The sequence below is a fragment of the Salminus brasiliensis genome, chromosome 10, assembly GCF_030463535.1.
Source record: "Salminus brasiliensis chromosome 10, fSalBra1.hap2, whole genome shotgun sequence".
NCBI classification, from domain to species: domain Eukaryota; kingdom Metazoa; phylum Chordata; class Actinopteri; order Characiformes; family Bryconidae; genus Salminus; species Salminus brasiliensis.
Window position 1 is genome coordinate 6769321 of NC_132887.1, and position 21960 is coordinate 6791280.

The following is a 21960-nucleotide window of genomic DNA, read 5'->3' on the forward strand; positions in this document are numbered from 1 at the left end:
ATCACAATTGCTTGATGGCAAGAGACGATATGGCCGCTAGATAAAGATCGTAAAGCAGGGTGTTTCTGCAGCGTGCTGTGAGGAGTGGTGGCACTCGCCTGGTTGTGATGGACATGCTTTTCCATGCACTACTGCTGGTCACCTCCAAACACAGACTCAGTATATCTTGATGTGGGGGGTTAATATTTCTCAATTATCTCTGGAGTGCACCATTCATCAACCATTTTGAATAAAATGACGAACACAAGGGCTGAAGCCTTCAGTGTATGATTCTGTCTCTTCTTTGCTGTCTGCCTCTGAACTTTTAAGAGGGGCAGAGATCTCAAGTAGCTGTTCATGCATCTTAAAACAACTTGAAGGGGAATTCCACCAAAAGTTTGCATAATTCAGTGGCTGAGATGTAAATAAAGTCAGGGTGCATTTGATGGGAAATTGATCCTCATAGAGAAACTAGTGGTAAAGTTTCAGTGGTAAATATGGGAAAGCTCGTCCTGACTGCCACACAAAAATAGCCATTTTATTTACTATCAAACACCAGTGAGTCTACATGTATCTTCTGGGTTTAATAGGTAATGTTGGTGATGGTAAATCTGGGGTAAAAAAAAGTTGCTCTACATGTATCAGTTTGCCATGAATGTAGGAAAATTATAGTTTATATATGCCCATCAGTTCAGTTTGGTTTCCAACACATTTACATGTATCTGTTTGCCATGAATGTATTCGGGTGGAAATACAAAAAATAGTTTAGGCCTAAACTTGAAACTATCAAATCCTATTGTAGAACCCTGTTTAAAATCACCAGAGCTGTTGTGTAGCTTTAGGCTTTTTATTTTGGCTGTACTAAGCAGATATATACATGTGAATTCAAATCTATTTTATTTATTTATTTATTTATTAACTATTATTTTACTGTGACCTCTGGGAAAACACACAACATAATATAAACATTATAGTGATTATCTTGCTGTAAGATTGCATCAGTTCAGTTTGGTTTCCAACACATTTATAACCCAGTTTCTGTGTAGTAACACATTGTCTTGTATACAATGTGTTACTTTTCATCCTTTGTCATTGCTGTTAATATTTTGCCTTATGCTAGCATTTCCCCAACCCCCAGGAGCCAGTCTTGACCCCATTTCTCTCTGGGCCCGTGTTGACTGGATTCTTTGGAGTCCTGGTTTGCTTTTAATTGGAGTCAAATTTTCCCCAACTTGAGTTTAAATACCCCATAAATTCTCCACTTGCCACATGGTTGAGCAAAGTAAGCTCCTTTGCCACTTCCATATCTTAACTCCTAAGGGTTTCTTAATAATAAGTCTTTGGGCCACACCCTGTCTGGGGTCTGCAGTACCCTAACTGAATAAGAAGCCACACAACCCAGCCTTTGTCGAAAGCTGCATGATATTCAATCTCCTTCCATCTTCAGTTAAGTCCAACAGTTTAATTGTTTTGCTATAGACCTCACTAGCTCATCAAAACTGCACCTCTATCCGACTCCCCCCACCCATGCCCTTTATTGTAACCCTAGGGGGATGGGAATGGCTAAGCCAGTCAGTCAGCATATGGTCATGAGCCGGCTAATAATCCAGGCTTACTCGCTGGGTTAGCCTCAGTCTGAGCAGTTCTTTGCAGTGCCAGACGCAGACACCGAGCTGTTAAAGATCTATAGCACAACCACCACGGACACCCATGGGCCCGGGCCAAATCCGATGGCCGAGCGGACCGAGCACGATGCCAAACCGTGCATTTATCTCTCCGCCCTCATCGAACTGTTTCTCCGTGAGCACTCTCCGGCCGAGGCCCTCTGGTCGTTCATGGCCATGTGCTGGTTCTGGCCCGAGTGTGTGGACGAGGGCAAGGACATTTTCCTGAGCTCCACCCTGCTGGTGTTACGTCGGCTGGTTCTGGACAAGCTGGCCAACCTGCTGGAGGACATGGCTGCCTGCATAGCGTGCCAGAAAGCGACTGAGGGATCAGTGATCCTGGTAACCTCCTTGGCTTACTTTCTAAATCCTTTGGGTGCAAGGTTTGAGGAATACTAGTGTTCCTCACCAGAATTACATTTTTTTTTGGGGTTTCTGTTTCTCGGAAGGATAATGATGACTGCGCTTCGAGAAATACATTCACACCATTTCATTAGAAGTCAACAGACGGGGTCTTTTTAACCTTCTTATTGGTTTCATCGTGTGTTTTTGAGTCAATCATTTTCCTGAGAATAAACTATGCTTGAAAATGGTCGACTGTGGTAATCAATAGAGATGCACCGATCCGATATTGGGATTGGATGTCGGTCCCTATATGAACAATATTAGCTGGGATAGGGTTTGGAGAATTAGGCTGATCAATGGACCCGGTCCTTTCACTTTAATTTGTTGGTGTGAGACTGAACTAAATGTTTACATGTTTACAGTTTTTGATTACTGCTTGTATGTTTGACCAAGTTGCTTATTTATTCTCAGGTGCAGCTGCTAGATTTTATTTGCATTGAATTACGCTAAATATTTAAAAATAGGATTGATTACGGTTTGTGTGTTTGACAAAGTGAAGCTACTTTTAGTTTTGGATGATACGTTTTATATATTTTAATATATTTTAAGACGTTTGACTACTTTTTATTTAGAATTTGTATCAAGGTCCTGCACATTTGTTTATTTTAGTGACAAATAGCAATTTAGTACATTTTATCTGTGTTCATTTATTATTTTGTTTTACAAAGTTAGTAAAGTAATGTTTAATCAATCCTGATTCCTTCATTCTCTCCCACATGATGTATACGGTTTATTACCAGTGGTATCGGATCGGTATCTGGTATCGGCCGATATGCAAAGTTTATGTATCTGTATCGGAACTGAAAAAGCCGGATCGGGTCATCCCTAGTAATTAGGTGTGAGCTACAGATGTGTCGGATAGAAATTAAGTTTCGGTTTAGTTATCCAGTCATAAGATCTTCCTATAACTGTAGACCAGGCATATTTGATGCATATTGCTGTCTGTATTAGATCTAGTCCCTGTTGAAGTGTGTATGTGTGTGGTCTATCCTGCTGAAGCTGGACACTGTGTGTGATTTGTGTTGGACATCAAATTAGTTTTGGCATATAGTCCAGTGCGGTCTGCAAAGTTTACGGAATTGCACATTATCTCTCTCAGTAGATAAGATAAGCTCTTGCCCAGACATGCTTTGCTGAATATTCCTTTTCATGTTGATTGTGTTTACCATTATACTCAACTCTGCGAAGGCTTTGTGAAGGTTTCTCAGGCCTCTAAGATCACACTGGCTTTTACTAAAACATAGAAACTCCTCCTCAGAGAGCCAGCGTAATAATGTTTGTTTAAGGTGAGCTCCTGGGCCTGCAATGGGAAGTGCAGTGTAGCTTGCATGGCTCTGTGCATTGATTTATGTGCTTGTGTCTTTATTTATTGAGCTTTAAAAGAAGATGGCAGCGTGGCACAATAGCCCTCACCCCAGGGATGAATCACAAGGTGTCAGAGCTTTTACTACTGCATGACGGGACGTTCTCCTCTGAGCAATGGGCGCAGCTCACACCAGGGACATCCCATATTTTACCTGGGCCTCTTTGGGAGTTTTCTTTTCTTTTTTTTCCTCCCTGCTGCTCCTCTAATGCACTTTGCAAGAACAGCTGCTGGAGATTATTTGTTTAGATCTCGGTTTGTAGCGCCAGCTTTCTGTTGGGGGTCACATATGGCAGTGTGAATGTTCATCAGTGGTGAGAAAATGCAGCACAACAGGGCTGTCACGATTACTCAATTAAAATAGAATAAAATAAAAAATATGAAGATTTAAACTTTGGATCTATGGAGGTTATGGAGAAGTCTGATACTGGTCTTTGGGTCGACGTGTCGCTGGGTATCAGTACTAGGCTGATCAGCACAAAATGCTGGATCAGATATTGAAGCGGGGGAAAAATGAATTAATCAAATCCTGTAACTAATCTATCCTGGAACAGCACACACTCGCACTAAGTGATGTGATGTGATGTGATGTTCGCTGTGTCTTCTTTTTATGGGGTGGGAGAGTAGGTGGGGAGGTTGGAGTAGCTTGGGCATGATGGAAGCTCATTTTAAGTAAAATATTTTAATTCATATTAGGTCAATTAGGTCATTTTAAAGCTTGGCCATTTTTTAAGGGGCCAATTCAGTGGAAAACCATTAGATTTGGGTGTACTGTCTAAACACTGTTGAAATTCCTAAATCTACCCCACTCCATATAGTCTAAATATGAAAACTAGGATGCAGAAACGAACCATTTTGAATGTATTTTGCAATGTCAGAAAAACCCACACATTTGCCTACAGTATTTTAGTTTCAGGGGTTTAGACTAAAGTTATAAGGAGTGTCTTGACCTGGACTGCTTTTTGAATGATGTGCAATACAAGGCAGCCAATCAGAACAGAGCACCCATCTCACGTAAGTACCCAATCACAATTCTTCCTAGCGCTAGCAAACACTCAACACTAGATGACCAAGGATCTCATCTGATGCTCATGAACCCAGCCATTGCTTTTTTTCTAACTGCTGCCAGTGCGACACACTCACACTAAGGGGAGCGTCAGGTCTCTGCCCAATCAGCTAACAGACGCCTGTACCGGCAAACACTGCTTAATAGTGGGAGAGAGCGCCAACTACCCACCTTGAGAGTACGGCCAATTATGCTTTCTTGGACTCCAGCTGCTGATGGCAAAGTGGCCTGGCCTGGAAACGAACCTGCAACCCCCCTTTTTAACTTAATTACAGCAAAATGTAGGATATGGCTGATGCATCCATCAAGTTGGCAATCTTCAATTTGTATACGGTTTATATTTGATACATCTTTATTTATTTATTTATTTATTTATTTATTTATTTATTGCTTTTTTTTGGGGAACTGTGCTGGACTCTTTGAAGGGCTCTGCATGGTTTCTTATTGTTCTTATTGGTTTGTTTATTGTTGTCCAATTTAAACATTTGGCTTAATTGTTACTGATGGGATCGATAGTGACCGACCAGTTTGACATGCTGGGATGGTCATGTAGTGATTTGCGCTGTTGTGAACAAGTTAAATAGATGCAGGTAAACAGGTAAATAGGCTGCAAGTTGTTGTAGCTTTTAAACAAACTAGTGCAAAGGTTAGAAAGCGTTAAGGTGTTGAAGTTAGGTTAGTGTGAGAGAGTTAAGGTGAGGCAGTTTACCGCCCCGCTCATGGAAAATGCCAAATAGGGCTAATCCGCTTCTTGGCAGACATACATATAAGAGCCATAATCCTTCTGCCTCCCACACTGCCTCTTATGACCTTACCGAGTTCAGAGCTGCCGCTTTGCGTCAGCTACGTGATTCAGTGCAAAGTAAGAAATAAATAACCTGTGTAACCTGCATAGATCTCAGACCCTTCATTGTTTATTCACTGACTGAAGCAACTGGAGATTCCCCCAGTAAAGTGAAGGCTACTTAAGAGCAATGGCCCTTCAGTAACATGGAGACTAATCTTGCTTGTCTTGTACAATGCGTTTTGTGCAGAGCCGACTGATTCAGCACTAAATGTGCTTTAGTGGCAAAAAAAAAGATCTCCACAAGCAGCATTTTATCAATTTTCCTGGTTTATGAACTTAAGTAAGTGAAAATCCAGACTGGCCTAAGGAGTGAAATGGTGCAGGGTGGTCAGAGAAGCACTCTGAGGTGGAGAGAGATGTTTCTGTTTGTGGGTAATTCAGTGTTCTGGTGGTCCAGGTTTAGCCATGCCGTTTTTTTCCCCCTCCATGCAGGTGTGTGTGTGTGTCTGCATTGCCACTGTCTTTTGAAGTGCTGCATAGCACCTGCCAAGGCTTAGCGTCAGGAGACCAGGATTTGGAATTAACCAAGCCTGGTCTCACATGCCTAATGACCTCCAAGTAAGCTCTGTTTACTAACAGGGGTGTCGAATCCTTTTGTTTCGTCTGCCGAGTGAAACCAGACGACACACTACGGCTAGTTTTCCTGAAAATGCTGTTCTTTTCCAAGGTTCAGGAGTAATCTGGTATTAGCCAGAGAGCTGTGTGGGGAATGCTACTTTTGACTTTCAGAGGGAAGGACAGATGCAGATATCTCCGGTTGAACATGTGGGCCATCCCAGACGGCTGCTGGGGGTTGGCTGGCTGTTCCAGAATTGAATTGAATTTTAATGGAACTAATTCAATTGGCTGACTGACAGCACATTGATTTGATACAGGTTTGCTGCAGGTGATTGGAAAGTCGACCGTGCTGTTGCCAAATCCAGCCTGTAACTCTGCAGTCACCATAACCTTAAGTACACGCTACCGGTCAAAGGTTTTAGAACACCACCAATTTTTTCAGGTTTTGCTGAAATTTCAGCACTTTGTACCATTTCAGGTTATTTACTGGATTTAAAGCCCAGTGACCTCTAGTGGTACAAAGGTAAGTGGTAAACTGACGGGACTTTTGAGAAAAAACAAGGAACTAAAAATTGGAAAATGATGTAAATTGTAAAGAAACTGGCCTCATCATTGGGAAACCTGCAGCTGCTCTGTAGCAATTGAAGTAAATTAAGCTCTGAAAACCGATGCACTTACAAACCCTTTATCTATATGAAAGCAGTGTTGGACGGACTCTTACTGTTACTACACTGCATCTACCGCAGTATTTACACAACACTTCTTATACAGATCACTATCGTAATTTTCTGAAAAAGGGCAATTATCAAAGATCGCAGGCCGAGGATTCTGACTCCTAAACGTGGAGGTTTGTCCTTCTTATGAGAAACTCCAGATAAAGCCAGAGTGTGGTGAGGACAGTTTCCTACACCATCAGAATAAATTGAAGAGGTTGTGTACGGGAAGAGGTCTGACGCACTTAAAATCCAGCTTGTATGATGGGTGGCTCACTTGACCAAACCCTGTAGCTCAGATTTAACACTGGACCAGGGCTCGGTTTCAGCTGTGAAGAGAAGACTTGGAGCTGCAGGTTTGACTGCAGGTGGATTGGCAGTAAGATGGCAAAACAGGAAAAGAAGGCTTGTCTGGGCCAGGCATTTTTGACCAGTGGTGTTTGTATGAGCTGAGAAATGCCAGCAGTTATCTTAATGGGATGACCTGTGGGGTTGTTTTTACCACTTAAATGAATCAACCTGGATCTCTCCAACACCTCCAGTTTGTTTTGTAGAGCTGCGCCATATGTTGTGGAACTAGTCCCAAAGAACTGACAAATGACATCTGTCCTGCTCCCGTCTCTTTCCCTGCCTAATCCACCTTAATTGTGTTGCTTGGACACAGTGGTCGTAGACCAGCCAGAAAAGTCGTCATTGTATTGATGTTATTGAAAGGCCTTGGCCTTTGGCAGCGTGTTCACACTATCTGGCCTCTTCTTTATGTGCTCTGGAAGCTGCAGTGGGTCACGGGAGTTAGGGGAGGCTTTTCCCCACCATGCACACAGCCAGAGGTTTTTGTCTGCTGGACAGCAATTGATATGCAGATTTCAGTGGGCAGCAGCACTTTTTGTTTTGTGTTTTTTTTGTGTCCACTTTTCTGCTCTGTCTACGTGCACAGAACTGGTTACTGATCGATTGGTGGATTCCATCTAAAGGCTCTGTAGCCCTGAAGAGATCGCCAGCCTGTCGCTGAGGATTTTTAGATTCTCAGACTTTCAGACGAGGTGGTTGATCATCGCGTTGGATTGGGAGGAACATGTTGAACACGACTTGGTGGTGAGAAGTGGGTCCAAAGGAGGAGTAACACAGGAATTGGCTGTTCGGCCGCCATGCCGGCCTTTAGAACAGGCAAGCTGAGGAGAAAGGGATGTTCCTTGGTCCGGAGAACCAAGCGCCACGCCAGAGCAGCCTGGAGGCTCCTTTATAGGCTGCTCTTCATGGTGAGTGAGTTTTTGGGGCAGTGGGCGTTAGGCCAGGGGAAGAGATGGACACCATTTAGGAGAGTCATCAAGTGAGGGTACTGTTTATGCTTTGTGTTCATTTTATGGTTCTTTTTAGTTGGTTATACTTTTAAGGATGTTGCTTAGATGGTAAGGAAGAATTGGACAGCTTCTTATCTGGGCAGTAAGTGTTTATCTGCTCAGTTAAACACTAATATTAAAATAAACACTAAACATTCCTACAGAAAGTGGTGGTGGTTCTCCATCACTGTATTAATTATTAGAACATCTCCAGAGTTCTCCTCATGGAGTCTAGTATTATTTAGAGCTCTCCTCAGATCAACACCTGGTTTGGTGGTAAATCAGGGCTTAATGATGGTAAATCAGGTGAGCTGCTGCTGCTGCTGGCTGAACTGGGGGGGCGTCCAGGAGAAACCTGGAGGAACTAAGCTCTGTTCTTCAGACTAAAGATCTCACAAGATCTCACTACTTTCTTTAGAATGAGAAACTCTTGCTCCTTTTTACTGGATTTATGTTCACCTGCATCTGTTCTAATGGGATCTGGAGCTTCTATAGTAAACACAAAAACCCTCATATAATTAGCCTTGACTGTAAATTCACACAGCATTAATGTCAACTTGGTCTGTTTCATAGATTCCGGTTGGTTACATTTTTTAAAAGGTTGGTGATGGATGTTTTTGGGCTGGTTGGTGTCATGTTTAAGGATGATTGTGATGGGGTCAGGGTTTATGTTCTCACATTTTGTGAACTTTTTGTAGTTGGTAACATTTTTGAGAGTAGCTTGGTGTGGTGATTTTGCTGACAGACTGAGGGATATGCAGATGGCCAAGCTGAGGCATGCTGACACCCAGTAAAAGAAGCGTTGGAGGAGCTGTCATCTGTATTTTAAAGAGCAGGAGGGAAATTGGGACAGAAGCTGTCAGCTCTGCATGTTCTGTGGTTTTTGGTGTTTTTTTTTTTTTTTTTTTTTTTGTCTTCTCTCGCGCCTCCACACGCTCCCATTTTCATCTCTTAATTGGTTATTTGGGTCACCCGTCGTGCAAACAACCTTTTTTTGGTTACATTACACCGTTTCACAGTGCTGTGTTGCAGTGCCTCAGATCAGATGTGTTAGTGTACCTGCTGGCCAGGTTGTGGCAGTAGGCTTGCTAAGAAGACCTGGCTTTGTGTTGATGCTGTACTGTGAGGGGAAGAAGGGAAGCGCTTCATCTTACTCTGGTGTTTTCAGTAGCTGTGCAGTATTCTTCCGGCTGAGTGCGGTGTAGGGCCTACTGAGCTTCTCCTCGCCCCCTGGTGACTGCAGCAAAAACAAACCACTGTTTATGTACTTGCTTGTGTGTGTGTGTGTGTGTGTGTGTGTGTGTGTGTGTGTGTGTGTGTGTGTGTGTGTGTGTGTGTTACATAGAGCAGAATGGAGAAGGGTTCCCCTATTGCCTCCTATGCATCTGGTCTTTGTTAATCTGTCTGTCCCTCTGTCAGAGCAAGGGGCTTGCTTTTGGCATTTAGTCAGTGCTATAATAAACAGTGGGTCGATTTCCCAGTCAGGGATTATTCTTGGTCCTGGATTACATTTCCCGGTCAATGGAGAATCCCCAGTTCAGAATGCTGTGTAGTCCAGAACTAGACCCAATCTTTGTCTGAGAAACCTTCCTTATGTCCAAAAGTGTCCGAACATCCTTTCTATCTAGTTAATTGAGCTATTTTTAGGTCCTCACATAGTTTGTTTAATCTAATCAGATATGGTCACCATGCCTAGTGCAAATTGTTTGCTAGAGAGGTATAAGGTTCCTTCAGCATTGGGCTGTGGAGCTGCATTCTCTTGACAGATAGAGCTTCCTATAAGGCTTTTGGGATGTTTGTGATGCAGAAGTAATTGTTTAATATCCAGTGTATCCTCATCAGGTCTCTCATGGTGATTTAGGAGACAAACTCTTGGTTAATACACTGGATTTTAGAAGAAACATTCCTCATAGCACTGCTCTAAAATCTAGTATAAAAGTCTAGACTGTTCCCTGGACAGTAGACACAGGAACTCTCAGGAAACGCTCTAGTGTTGTACAGATACTGGCTGTAACCATCTACCCAAGAAAAGCTCATCACCAGGGCCTTTTTCACGATAGGACTATCATATGAGCATACCTGCACTGATGGGTATCTGTCAGGCTAATCTTAACAGGAAATGCTGGATCAGATATCAGACAGGATAGAAGCTTAACGGATGCTGCTCTGTAACAACTGTGGGGTAGTAGTGTTTTACCTGCTTTTTGGAGGATCTCAATGTTGTAAACACCTTTTTAATGAAAGCTGGAGGGTGTTTTAAAAACCTCCACACTGGAGACCATCTTCCAAAAGCTGTCTCTTCTGTGAGACATATTGTCAGGAGGTTAAAAAGTCTGAGGATTAGCAAACTTTTCAGTTAATATCGGTGTAGACAAGCAAGTCTGTCTGCCTTAGCAGCCCTACTAACCAGCAGATAGCATTTAGCAGCCCTCAGTTTTGACAAAACTGCAGCTCATTTCATTCTGGCAGTGACTTTAGCAAATACACTAAACTCACACAAGCCTGAGAAGCCAATGATATGCTATTTATAACTTTTCACTGTAGTTAAACAGCTGTTTTAGTGATTGCATGCCATGCTGAGGGTTTATGTTTCTGTCATGGAAGTTCTCTAGATGGCTTTAAGGTCCATTAGTTGTTGCAGCTCTAAAAATGGTTTAAAGAAGTCCCAAAAAAAATATAAAGGTAAAGGTGCACATATTTGTCACTGTACAGCGAAATGTGTCCTCCGCATTTAACCCATCTGTGGTAGTGAAAACACACACACACACACACTAGTGAACTAGAGGCAGTGAGTACACACACCCAGAGTGGTGGGCAGCCAACTCCAGCGCCCGGGGAGCAGAGAGGGTAAAGGGCCTTGTTGGGCAGCTTGCCGAGCCCGGGAATCGAACCCACAACCCTGTTATCGATGGCCCGGTGCTCTAACCGCTGAGCCACCACTGCCCCTACTAAATAGCGCCAACCGGGAATCGAACCCGGGTAGTAAGAATGGGAGTCTTGCATGATACCACTACACCATTAGTGCAGTCGTGCATTTTTGGTATATAGTAAGCAGTGGCTCGTTTATAGCACTGCTGAGAGAACAAGCTGTTCTGGACCTTTCCACCAAAATGTCTCAACAGGCAAAGATGCCATCAGTCCAAAACTGATGACGATTGACTACAGTCTCCCAAAAGAGCTCAGATTTCAGCTTTAAGACTGTTTATGAAGTTTAATTGTATTAGCAGGTCAGTTTAAGTGCTTCAAATTAAAGCAGTGTTAGGTGCGGATTTGTCATTTTTGTACTCTTGGGCTCCTCCTATAGATACAGAGTGTAAATTCACGTTCACACCACCAGCATAAATACAAATACAAGGTTTGAAGACCATAAGAGCAATCAGTCTTACTAGGTGTAAAGGTGTGCAGACGTTTCTCCAGGATTTTCCCGTTTTCTTCAGGTTTGGTGTAGCTGAAAAACCTCTACTAATTCAGCACAGAGCATCAACGAGATGAAAGTTTTAACATTGACTACAAAAACTGAGCCCACAGCCCATTAGCACCGCAGGCCTACATGCTAGTTACATTTGTCTGAATGCACTTTTTACTAATAACAGATTTGAAAGTTTCTCCCTCTCTGAATTTCATGCAGTATTGATGATGTTTACGCTGCATACGTCTCTTAAACTTGTGCTAAACGTTTAATCTGCTTAGCTGATTGAGGTTCATATTTCACTGTAGTGAAGACAGCCTCGCGCTCCGTGTTTGTGAGGGCTTTAATCTCTGTGTAATTAATGAGAGAGAGGGGAGCTTGTGGGAACTCCACTGTTGATGTGGGTGGTCCTGTCTTCACTCCGCGGCTCCGTCGCCTCTGGAGCCAAGCAACTGCTCTTTGAGACGAAGCCCACTGCCATCCAATGGAGCTCCTTCTTCCTCTCCTGCAGCCTCCCTCCTCCCTCTGCCCCCCCCCCCTTCTCTATCCCAGTTCGGCAGACCAGCTTTGAAGCCACTTCCGCACACAGTCTCTGGAGTGACCACACTGTAATTAGCAAACAGTGCAGCAAAGCAAAGCTGCTGGCTCCACCAGAGACCCTCCTCCTTCCTTCTTCTCTACAGCTAAGCCACTGACTCATCCAAAGCTCCCTCTCGCGCACTCTCTCGTTTCCCCTCTCTCCCCCTCACAGTCTTGTTTTCTCTCTCCCTCTCTCTCTTTTTCTCTCCCATATTCATCCTTATCTCTCGGCCTCTTCGCTCTCCACTCTCTCTCTCTGTCGTTCTCATTTTCTGTCTCTCTTGCTTACTTGCTCACATTTTCCTCTCGTTCACCCTGTCTTGCTTGCTTGCTTTTCACTCCGTGTCTATCTCTCTCTATCTCTGCCCCCCTCTCTCTCACTTTCTCTCTCTCTCTCTCTCTCTCTCTCTCTCTTTATCTCTCTCTCTCACTCTCTTTTTCTATCAATCAATCTCTCTCTCTCACTCTCTCTCTCTCTCTCACTCCTCATTCCCTTGCGCGCTCTCTCCCAGTTACTCTCTCTCTTTCTGTCTCTCTATAGGGCCCTCTCTCTATTGCTCATGCGCACCCACTCTTTTTTTTTTTTACACACACACACACACACACACACACACACACACACACACACACACACACACACAGGCTTTCTGTTCTGTGGCTTGTTCCCTGCTGCCCTTTATTGATTGGCTGGTCTGTCTGAGGACGTAAGTCTCTCTCACACACACACACAGGGTGAACGAGTTCGTTTTCAGTTTGTAAAGATCAACCGTCTCAATGAGACAGACACATGTGGATGTGCACACACACGCACGCACATGCATGGCAGTGAGCAGAACTGATGGTCTTTGCTGTAAAATGCTGTGGGTTCCTCCTCTGTTTACTCTCTGCGTTCTGAGGAGCCTTGAGGGAGGCTCTGGAGCTGCTGGGTTTCTTGCGGTTCCAGACACACACTCTCACACTCGTGCTCTCAGCTCCCTCAGAGCCAGGGGACACGGCCGCGGAGTGATGCAGCACAAGCTGCCGGCGGTTATTTTGGGACCTCTATTGTAAGTGATATTCATGCTGGTATTGATTTCCTACCTTTTGGATGGGAAGGGTTGAGAACGGTATCTGAGGCCTCCATTGTGTTGGTCAAAATGCTGACGCCGCTGTGAGCACGGAGCTCACCTCTACAAGGAATCAATGCCTGCTTTTTCTGGAGCTTTCTTCAGCAGGTTTGTAAAGTCAGCAAGGAAAGTCAGACCAGCAGAATCGGGTTAATGCAGAAACTGGTTTTATTGGTGGTCTTGTATTATACTGTGTTCTGCAGCAGTCGTTGCTGTAGATCAGATTGATCGGCATTATTGAATTAGTACAATGTCCCTGACATGCCAAACCACGTTGGGACTGTCGTTGAGTCGGACTCCCAGCCAAGACACCAACACCACTTTTCACACCAGAGAATGGGCGTCCACATCCTGCTACAGGATGCTGAGTAATATCGAACCTGTTGTGCCCGGCCTACACTACAGCATAGTCAGGCCGATGTGCTCCTCCCGACAGTTGTAAAAGGTCTCCTGATATCAGGGTGATCTTAAACAATGATCTTCCTGGATTAGCCTGTAATGTTGGGCGTCTAAAATCCAATCTTTACTACTCCGATGTTCTCCCAGTGCAGTCTGGGCTGACCAGGCGCGACTGGGATATCAACCTGATCATCCTGTACTGTAGTGTGGGCCAGGCTTGACCTAACAGAGCTGGTAGCAAGTGTTCTTGTTGGTGACCTTGTTGGTGGCAGTTTGTAAAGAAGTGTTGGTTGGCTTTGTGTCTTGGGGGAAGCGCCCTCCTAGGTGTATTTAAAAAAAAAACAAAAAAAACAAACAAACAAAAAAAAAATTATATATAATAAAAAAATAATAATATATATTATTTGTTGAATTTTTAACTTTTTCTCCCAATGTGGTTCTTCCAATTAACCCATGCATTTGTAGCTCCCCATGGAGGGTAAGGTCTCAACAAACACTATATGGACTAAAGTATTGGGACACATCCTGCTTTTGTTGGAGTAACTGTGTCCACTGTCTAGGGAAGGCTTTCAGCTAGATTTTGGAGCAGTGCTGTGAGGATTTGATTGCATTCACTGATGAGAGCGAGGTCAGGGCATTATTGAGGTGTTAATAGATTCATGTTTATTTGCTTCAGAGTGTCCTATTGACAGCACTTCTCTACAGGGCCTGGTTTGTGGATCAGCACAATAGGTACAACTTAGAGTATCTGAATGTTTAAAAAGGGGTGTCCACAAACATTTGGACATAGCGTTGTAGTTCAAGTATAATGTTAGTAACGTGAACTTGTTCCCTCGTTTGGCTCTACCCATCTCCTCATCTCTTGTACATTATGAACGAAGAAACTCAAATAGCCCTGCAGATCCAGTGAACTTCAGGGCTTAGAAAAGTCATTTAATTTCAACTGCGTATGAATAATTTTGCCCAGGACTTGAAATATTCATTGTTCTTCTCTTTTTTTTTTTTCTTTTTTTGGACATTCAGTGAAGTTAATCCTTTACTCTTTGAGGATAATCTCTCTCTTATATTAGCATATCTGTGTAACTATTTGGTCTGAAGGCCTGTTTATGGAGAGAGAAATTTAAATGCTTCGACTCGACATGAGGACTATCAAATTTATGCTTCCTCTGACAGTCCATCATGCTTTATTTGGTGTCCTGAAGTAACTCCTCCCAGGGCAGAGGTGCCATCAAATATATTCCCCTCTTTTTTTATTTTTTATTATGATTTTTTTTATATAAACCTTGAGCCTTGGATCCTAAAAGCATCTCAGCAGAAAGATTAGAGAAGAAAGAGACACCGCGACTGGCCAGTCGTGCACAGCGTCTTATCCATGCTGACAGGCAGTGTCATAGCAGTGGCACCTCTCCATTGAAAGGTTTGAGATTTGAATATATGAAAGGGGTGGCACTTTTCATTTTCATGAAAGAGCCCTAGACTGGCTTTGCCCAGTCAAGCTTGAGTGATTTGACTATGCAAAGTCACTCATAATAAGCTGCAGAGGAACATTTACTGGGGGAAATTTGCCAACAAAAGTTGTGCAAATAAGAAAACTTCACAAGCTGAATTCCATCTGTTAAAACACCCCACCATTTCTATATTGTGGAATTTATTTAAACATCTAATTTATGAATCTTATATTTATTTATATGTATTAAACAAAAGGGTATCTTGGACTTTGAATCTTCACAGCACGCTTTCCAAGACAGAGCACTTCCTTGTTGAGTGAAACTGTCAGAGGAATGTTACTTGACAAGATGGTGTTTTGCATCATCTGGTTTCTCTGATATTTTGAATGCGTCAGCATCCGGATGGCATCCGCATGGGAACTCAGTCCGTTCTTTCTCCTGTGTGTTTCAGAGCGTGGAGACGGTGTGTACGCTGTACCACTCCTTCCAGGAGGGTTCTGGGGGACTGATGGAGGGCCAGAAGGAGTCAGCAGGGCCGGAGCCCACCCTGCTCAGGCCCTGCCCACGGCACATGTCCGCCACTGAGAGATTACGCAAGGTCATCCAGGAATTGGTGGACACTGAGAAATCCTACGTCAAGGTAAGAGCCCTTAAAATGCCATGTGATGTGCCGTTAGCATAGGTAAATAAACAGGCAGATTACTGTGCAGAGCTGTGGACTCCTGGAATACTAGATATTAGGCAATGTTCATATTATTTATATTAATACTGCGGTTTAAATAAAGAATTAAATAAATAATCCAAGAAGAAGATGGTTGCCAGAGATGTGAGTTTGACTATTGCCACTTAGACCAGGAGTCCATGAGGGCACAACTCCCCGTGGACTATGGAATATGTAGAAGTGAGGGCACTCCTCCAGTTTGTTGAGCACTAGTTTGGTTAGGAATGCACTCTTCCAAATAGATACTACAGAGGGTTCTTTGAGCGATGCTAAAGTGGAACCACTTTTGATTGTGAGAGTGAGAACCTTTTACAGGTTAAAGAACCTTCCCTTTAAGCTATTTAAAGGTTCTTTAATTCAGTGTAACTTTATTTGTATAGCGCTTTTCACAACAAATGGTGCCACAAAGCAGCTTTACAGAGATCCAGCCAAAGCCTCTTTTGAGCAAGCCAAAGATGACCGAGAAGAAACTGAGACTCAAACACCGGTCAACACTGGGCAGCACTACAAAACACAGGACAACCAGAATAACTGCACAGAAAGAGTGAGAGAATTCCTAAAGGAAAGGAGGTCTATTTCGATCACTATGATGTATAGGAGAGTATTTGGATAGCAGGTTGTAAAATTTATCTAATAAATAAATATAACATTTTGTATGCATGACATAATATTGCAATAAATCCACTATGGCACAGGGGTTGTGAGGTTGAATCCCGAACCATGCAGCTTTACCATCATTGGCTGGAGCCTGAAAGAGCACAGTTGGGTGTTCTCTCTCTGACTGGATAGATGGCGGTCTCCCCCCTAATCACTCTTAACTCCGGCCCAGACGTCTGTTAGCTGGTGTTGTGAAGCTGGGGACCCGCCGCTCTCCTCTGAGCGTGTGGCTGACCAGTGGTGGTCATTTAAAAACAGGTGGTGGCTGGCTTCACATGTATCAGAGGAGACATTTGTTAAGTCCCTACCCTCCTAATGTCGGGGGCATTGGTCGGGTTAATTGGTGCAATAAATATTGTGTATAGTGAAAGTCTTTTATTTATATATATATATATATATATATATTTTTTAATAAGTCGTGCAGCCTGTAGTTAGGAGCATTTCTTACACGTCACAGTTAACAGTTGCCTTGTAAACTATTAGAGGTTTCTGACCAACTGATTGACATCAGTGCAGAATTTCACCAATCATTCAGAACTCGAGATCATTAAGAACCACAGACAAATTGTCCTTCATTGTTTTGAATGTGATGAAGGTAAACCCAGTAGCCCAGTGAGTTGCAGGCATGCATGTGCATTTATGTAAGGACAGGCTAGGGAGCATTTCCTTGGCCTAAAAAAAAACCTTCCCTGTTCCACGGTTCGTACAGCTGGCCCTGCTCTCTGCCAGAGTCACATGCACAGAAGGCCGTTGTTGCTCTCCTCCAAGTGCGGTCACATGACGTTGCGTTACATGCTGTTCGAAAAGATGCCGTTGCTGCCTTCACAAGTCTTTGAGGAAGTAACTGCTCGCCTTCACACCAGATTGGCTTTGCTGTACAGTAAGAAAATTCACACAGCAGGTGGCAAAGATTGACATTGAGGAGCTAATTGGGCAAAAGAAAAAGGCCTCCTCCTGCAGAGAGAGGGTATCTTAAATAGTTGATGGATGCTTCATTGATCTCCCAGGGACAGGTAATTAATTAACTTCTGCACAGGTAAAGAAGCAGCACCTCAGATGCCAGGGCTCATCTGTTTGCTGGATAAAAGCAGACGTGGAGGCATACGTCCAAACGGGAGGGGGAGGGGGAGGGGTGGCAGGTCCCTGCTTGAATCAATTTTCTACCCGCATCTAGTTGATGCTGCTGGTGAACCTTGGTACAGTATTAAATCTGTGCTAGGAGGAGGATGATGAGCTCCTCCTGGATAATATGTGCATGGAAAGCAGTTGATTATCCAAACGGCCACTGATTTGGTGGGTGGGAGGTGGCTGGGGGTGCTATGGCAGAGTCTTATGTCTAAGCCCAAGCCATTTGTCTATGATGTGCTGCGTTGGCACTGGTGGGCTGCTGTAAATCAGACTAACAAGAAATATTCAGGCTGATGCACTGACAGCCTGCCAGTGCCTTAAAACGGCCACAGCAGGCCCGGAAGAATCAGTGTGGGTGATTCTGGACACAGCTTTTAGCATTTGGGCCACACCGTTGCAGCACTGGATGATTAGGGACAGTGTCTTATGTTCTAGGTGAAATAGGTTCTGTGTTGTACTAAAAATCTTTTATAGTACAGTTTCTATATGGTAACGTGCATGTTTTTCTACCAGTGCTACCAAAGGACCGTTGTAAGCATCTAAGTGGTTCTTTAGTATAGAACCATCTCTTGAAGAACCCTTTTTCTAAGAGTTTAGCCAAAGCTTGACAGTAGGCATGGTGGCCCTAGGCTTGTGTGGCTGATCCAGAGATCCCCATTCTATTGATATTGCTGTTCTACCAGGATTATCATCAAGGAACCATTTGATTGCATAAATTTACCAGGAAATACTCTTGTATGTGGTTCTACGCAGCAGCAATAAGGGTTCCACTTTTGTTACACATCTAAGAACCCTTTTTCAGAGCAGTACCTTGCATCCCCATTTTTGCTGTTCTTTACTTTTTGACCTCATTTGAGTCTGACAGTTGTTCTTTACATTATGTCAGAATTTTATGATCAGTGGACCAATAGAAATGCTCCAAAATGACTTTGACTAAAATATTTTACATTGACTTCCATTGATGGCTAATGTTTTCTTCTAGCTTTCTTCTCCTGTAAAATGGCCACTGTAGAAATGTAAGGTAATATTGCTCAGAGTATAGCTAAGCTCTCTGACTAGATGATGCTTGGATATGTCTGGACGAGTAATGGTTGGCAGAAAGAGAAGGGGGTGGGTAGAGGAAGATGGGAGAGGGTGGTTAGTACAGATATGATCATCTAAATCATCTGTCAGATTGCCAGAAGCTCTGTATAGAATCCTGAGAGGTGAGTGAGCTTACCCTTGTGCTGGTATCCTCCTGTTTCTCTGTTAGGACCTCAGCTGCCTGTTTGAAATCTACCTGAAGCCTCTGCAGAAGGAGACGTTCCTCACACTGGATGAGGTAAGGCCAAATGTGAGGATGAGTTCTAAGGCCAGAGCTTTAATAGAACTGTAATCCTAAGAAGATGCACTATATGTCCAAATGTTTGTGGACACCACTTTTAATTAATGCATTCAGTTAGTTCAAGTTGCACCTATTGTTGACGCACAGTCTAGTCCCTATAGAGAAGCACTGCCAATAGAATAGGATGCCATGCTGCCTAATGGCAGGTGTGGGCTAGAGGGGTATAAAGCCCCCAGCATTGAGCTGTGGAGCAGTGGAAGAACTGTGATCTCACCGAAGGATTGGTGCTCCATCCAGTACTTTTGGGATGAGTTGGGTGAGGTGAGGTGGCGATGGTCCAACAATCTGACCTCACTAATGTTCTTTTTGCTGAATGAAATCAAATCCTCACAGCAATGCTCCTCCAAAAGCTAGTAGAAAGCTTGTAGACAGACAGATAGACACCAGATACCTTTGAGCAGGTGTCCAAATATTTTTGTCCATGCAGTGTATTAAAACTGTATGATAACTGGGAGTAAATATATTCTGTGCAGAAGGAGTTGGGGCATGTCTTGTTCTGAAAAAAAAAACACCCTTTACATTTGTCATGCTTTGCAGGCTAAAACTGCTCAACACTCAGTGTAAATCTAATGTACGTGTCCTCAATAAAAAGGATGTATTTTTCATAGAGCTGAATATATTCTCAAAGGCTTTCATTTACATTAGCAGTTCTATCTCAGTTGCTCTGAAGTTGCTAAGCTAAGCATGATCCCATCTTCTCTAACCTCATTGTAACTGATGCTAATGACTATATAATTTTAGCCTCACTGGTTCCCAGGCTGTGGCCCACTGAACTAGATTTGACCCCGAATTGGTTCAGGATATCCCTAAGGAGAGATCAGTCAATATGCGAAGAGGAGTGGTCCACATTAAAGACCCATTAACACACTAGAACATGCCCTTCCACTCAGCAAGCAGAAAACAAGTGGCTTAGAACTGCACTTAGGATAACTGGTGGTCCATTTTGATCTCAATTTGAATAAAATCAGAATCTCAATTTGTAATAAAATGAGAACAACTTAAAAGGGTTCTAATGCAGACAGAAATCTTTTATACAGTATATGGACAAAAGTATTGGGACAGCTGCTCATTGTTTTTTGTTTTGGTTGTCGTCTTCCAGATGGAGAGCTTATTTGGAAGTCTACCTGAGATGCTGGACTTCCAGAAGGTTTTCCTGCAAACTCTAGAGGAGAGAATCGCCTCCTCTCCAGACTTCAGCACTCTGGAGACCCCTGTACAATTTAAGGTAAGGGCCAAATGCGTGAGCATATATTAGCACATAGTGCACCAGTCCTCAAACGCGACCTCTCCACACTTACATCCAGTAGACTTCTATATGATGACCAGCAAAGGAGAGTAATGAATTGCAATGACAATAAATTACACTGACAGGGCATGGAGTGTGTTTTTATGGCTTCGCTGGGCTGGTAGTAGGGTGTAAGTGCATGCTGTCAGTACTGAGACAGATCATAGATATGAAGATGGGGGAGGGCTTTGCTTTTTTTTTTTTTTTTTTTTTTTTAAATACAGTTGGAGTCGGCGGTGAGCACAGCACGGCTCTCCTTGGAAAAGCGTTCTCCCCATAGTTCTTTCTCCCCATGCTTTAGAAAGGCTGAAGAATGCTTTGTCTCTCTCATTTCATTCGTACCATCCTGTCAGAGTCTCCTGAATCATCTCTCTCTATATCTGTCTGTCTTCCCCTCTTTCAGAAGCTGTTGTTTTCGCTGGGTGGATCCTTTCTCTACTACGCCGATCACTTCAAACTCTACAGCGGCTTCTGTGCCAACCACATCAAGGTCCAGAAGGTTCTGGAGCGAGGTACATCTCAATCTCCAACATCCAGAAGCTCATTGCAGTCAAATTGCGTCATTATCACAGAAATAGCAGAATTAGATATTCCTGTCCTTTAGGTGTGAATAATGGAGCCCACTTAATATCATAAATTCTGTGTGGTCCCTCGGGCAAAACTCCCGTTGAGAAGCGACACCCCTCCCCTTCCCCCCGCTTTCAAGTGTGTAATTTCACCCGTGGGGTTTTGAGTTCTAATATTTTTAAGACTAAGAATGGGAATCTAAATATAAAAATTCAGTAAACTGCCCACATGGCCACATATCCATCAGTTACCCATTGGTCATTTAGCTACCCTACATTTTGCTTTGCTTTTTGCATAAAACCCCTCTTTAGAATGTGCATGTAGTCAAGTGTGCATGTAGTTATCACTGCTAGGACTGGTGCAATACCAGAACTGTAATTTGGATTAAAGTATCGACACCAAGTGTACAATACTATAGCAGCTCATGTAGAATGCTCAGTATTGTCCGAACACCAGATTGGCACTGGATGGAACGCATAAATATTATTCATACAGCCGTTCATTAACAGAACTGATTATTACATTTAATACTTGACTTAATCAAATCAGGCACAGTTCAATGTACCTAACTTAATCTTACTGTGTAGATCCACCCTCAATATCCGCGGGTCTCCCAACCTCTCAGCACATTTGAAAAATGCATGTGACGGGGTTGTTAAAGAGCAGCGACCAGGGATTGTAAAGAGCTAATCGGAGGCCTTTTACATTGGGAGTGTCAACTTTTGGAAAATCGTTGCCCACCTCTGCGTAACAGATTGACATGGTGGCTGGTTTTAACAAAATGCTATCAAGAATATTTGTGTCCCCCTATGGGACGCTCCTCAGGGAACCTATTTGGGAACATGCATATTTATAATACGCCTGCCTGGTGCTAGCTTATTTACTTCCTATAAACACCTGAACTGAAAGTTAGAATATTGAATTGTCTGCAGTGCTGAAAAAGCTTGAGCAACTACCTTAAAAAGGCATCAGATGCTTGTGATGGTTTATATTTACATCCTGACACCTGATCATCTGATCACACACACACATTTTAATATCCGGTCTAAACAGGATTTTGGCCTGGGTGGAGGATGCCTGCTCTATGATGGCAATAGCATCATTAAATCCTCTGAGTACACACTCATAATTCTGAGTCTTATCGTGTGACTGAATATAAATGTTCAACTTAATTTATGTCTGCAACATTGGCCTGGTTTTCAGTCTCGGGCAGACTGCCCAGTGCGGAATGAATGAAAGAGTCAGCTGGCCTGCAACTATTAAGAGGGGGGAAAATTGCACCCCAGCGTCTCTTTAATTCGTCCCATTACAGGATCAGAGCAACAGTTTTGCGAGCAGGTAC

At 43.3% G+C, this 21960-nt stretch overlaps 1 protein-coding gene and 1 non-coding gene across 3 annotated transcripts in view; one reads left to right on the forward strand and one right to left on the reverse strand.

Annotated features, from left to right (window-relative positions):
* LOC140564037 (rho guanine nucleotide exchange factor TIAM2-like) overlaps positions 1-21960 on the forward strand; it is a 94937-nt gene that overhangs the window by 68222 nt on the left and 4755 nt on the right. For both annotated transcript variants that reach the window (XM_072689073.1, XM_072689074.1), the window contains exons 16-19: positions 15328-15516; positions 18635-18703; positions 19866-19991; positions 20455-20563. In XM_072689073.1, the coding sequence (XP_072545174.1) occupies positions 15328-15516; positions 18635-18703; positions 19866-19991; positions 20455-20563 (493 nt within the window). The remainder of the gene's footprint in view (positions 1-15327; positions 15517-18634; positions 18704-19865; positions 19992-20454; positions 20564-21960) is intronic.
* Positions 10890-10960, reverse strand: trnag-ccc (transfer RNA glycine (anticodon CCC)). Its single transcript has one exon. It is a non-coding gene; the product is annotated as a tRNA-Gly (tRNA).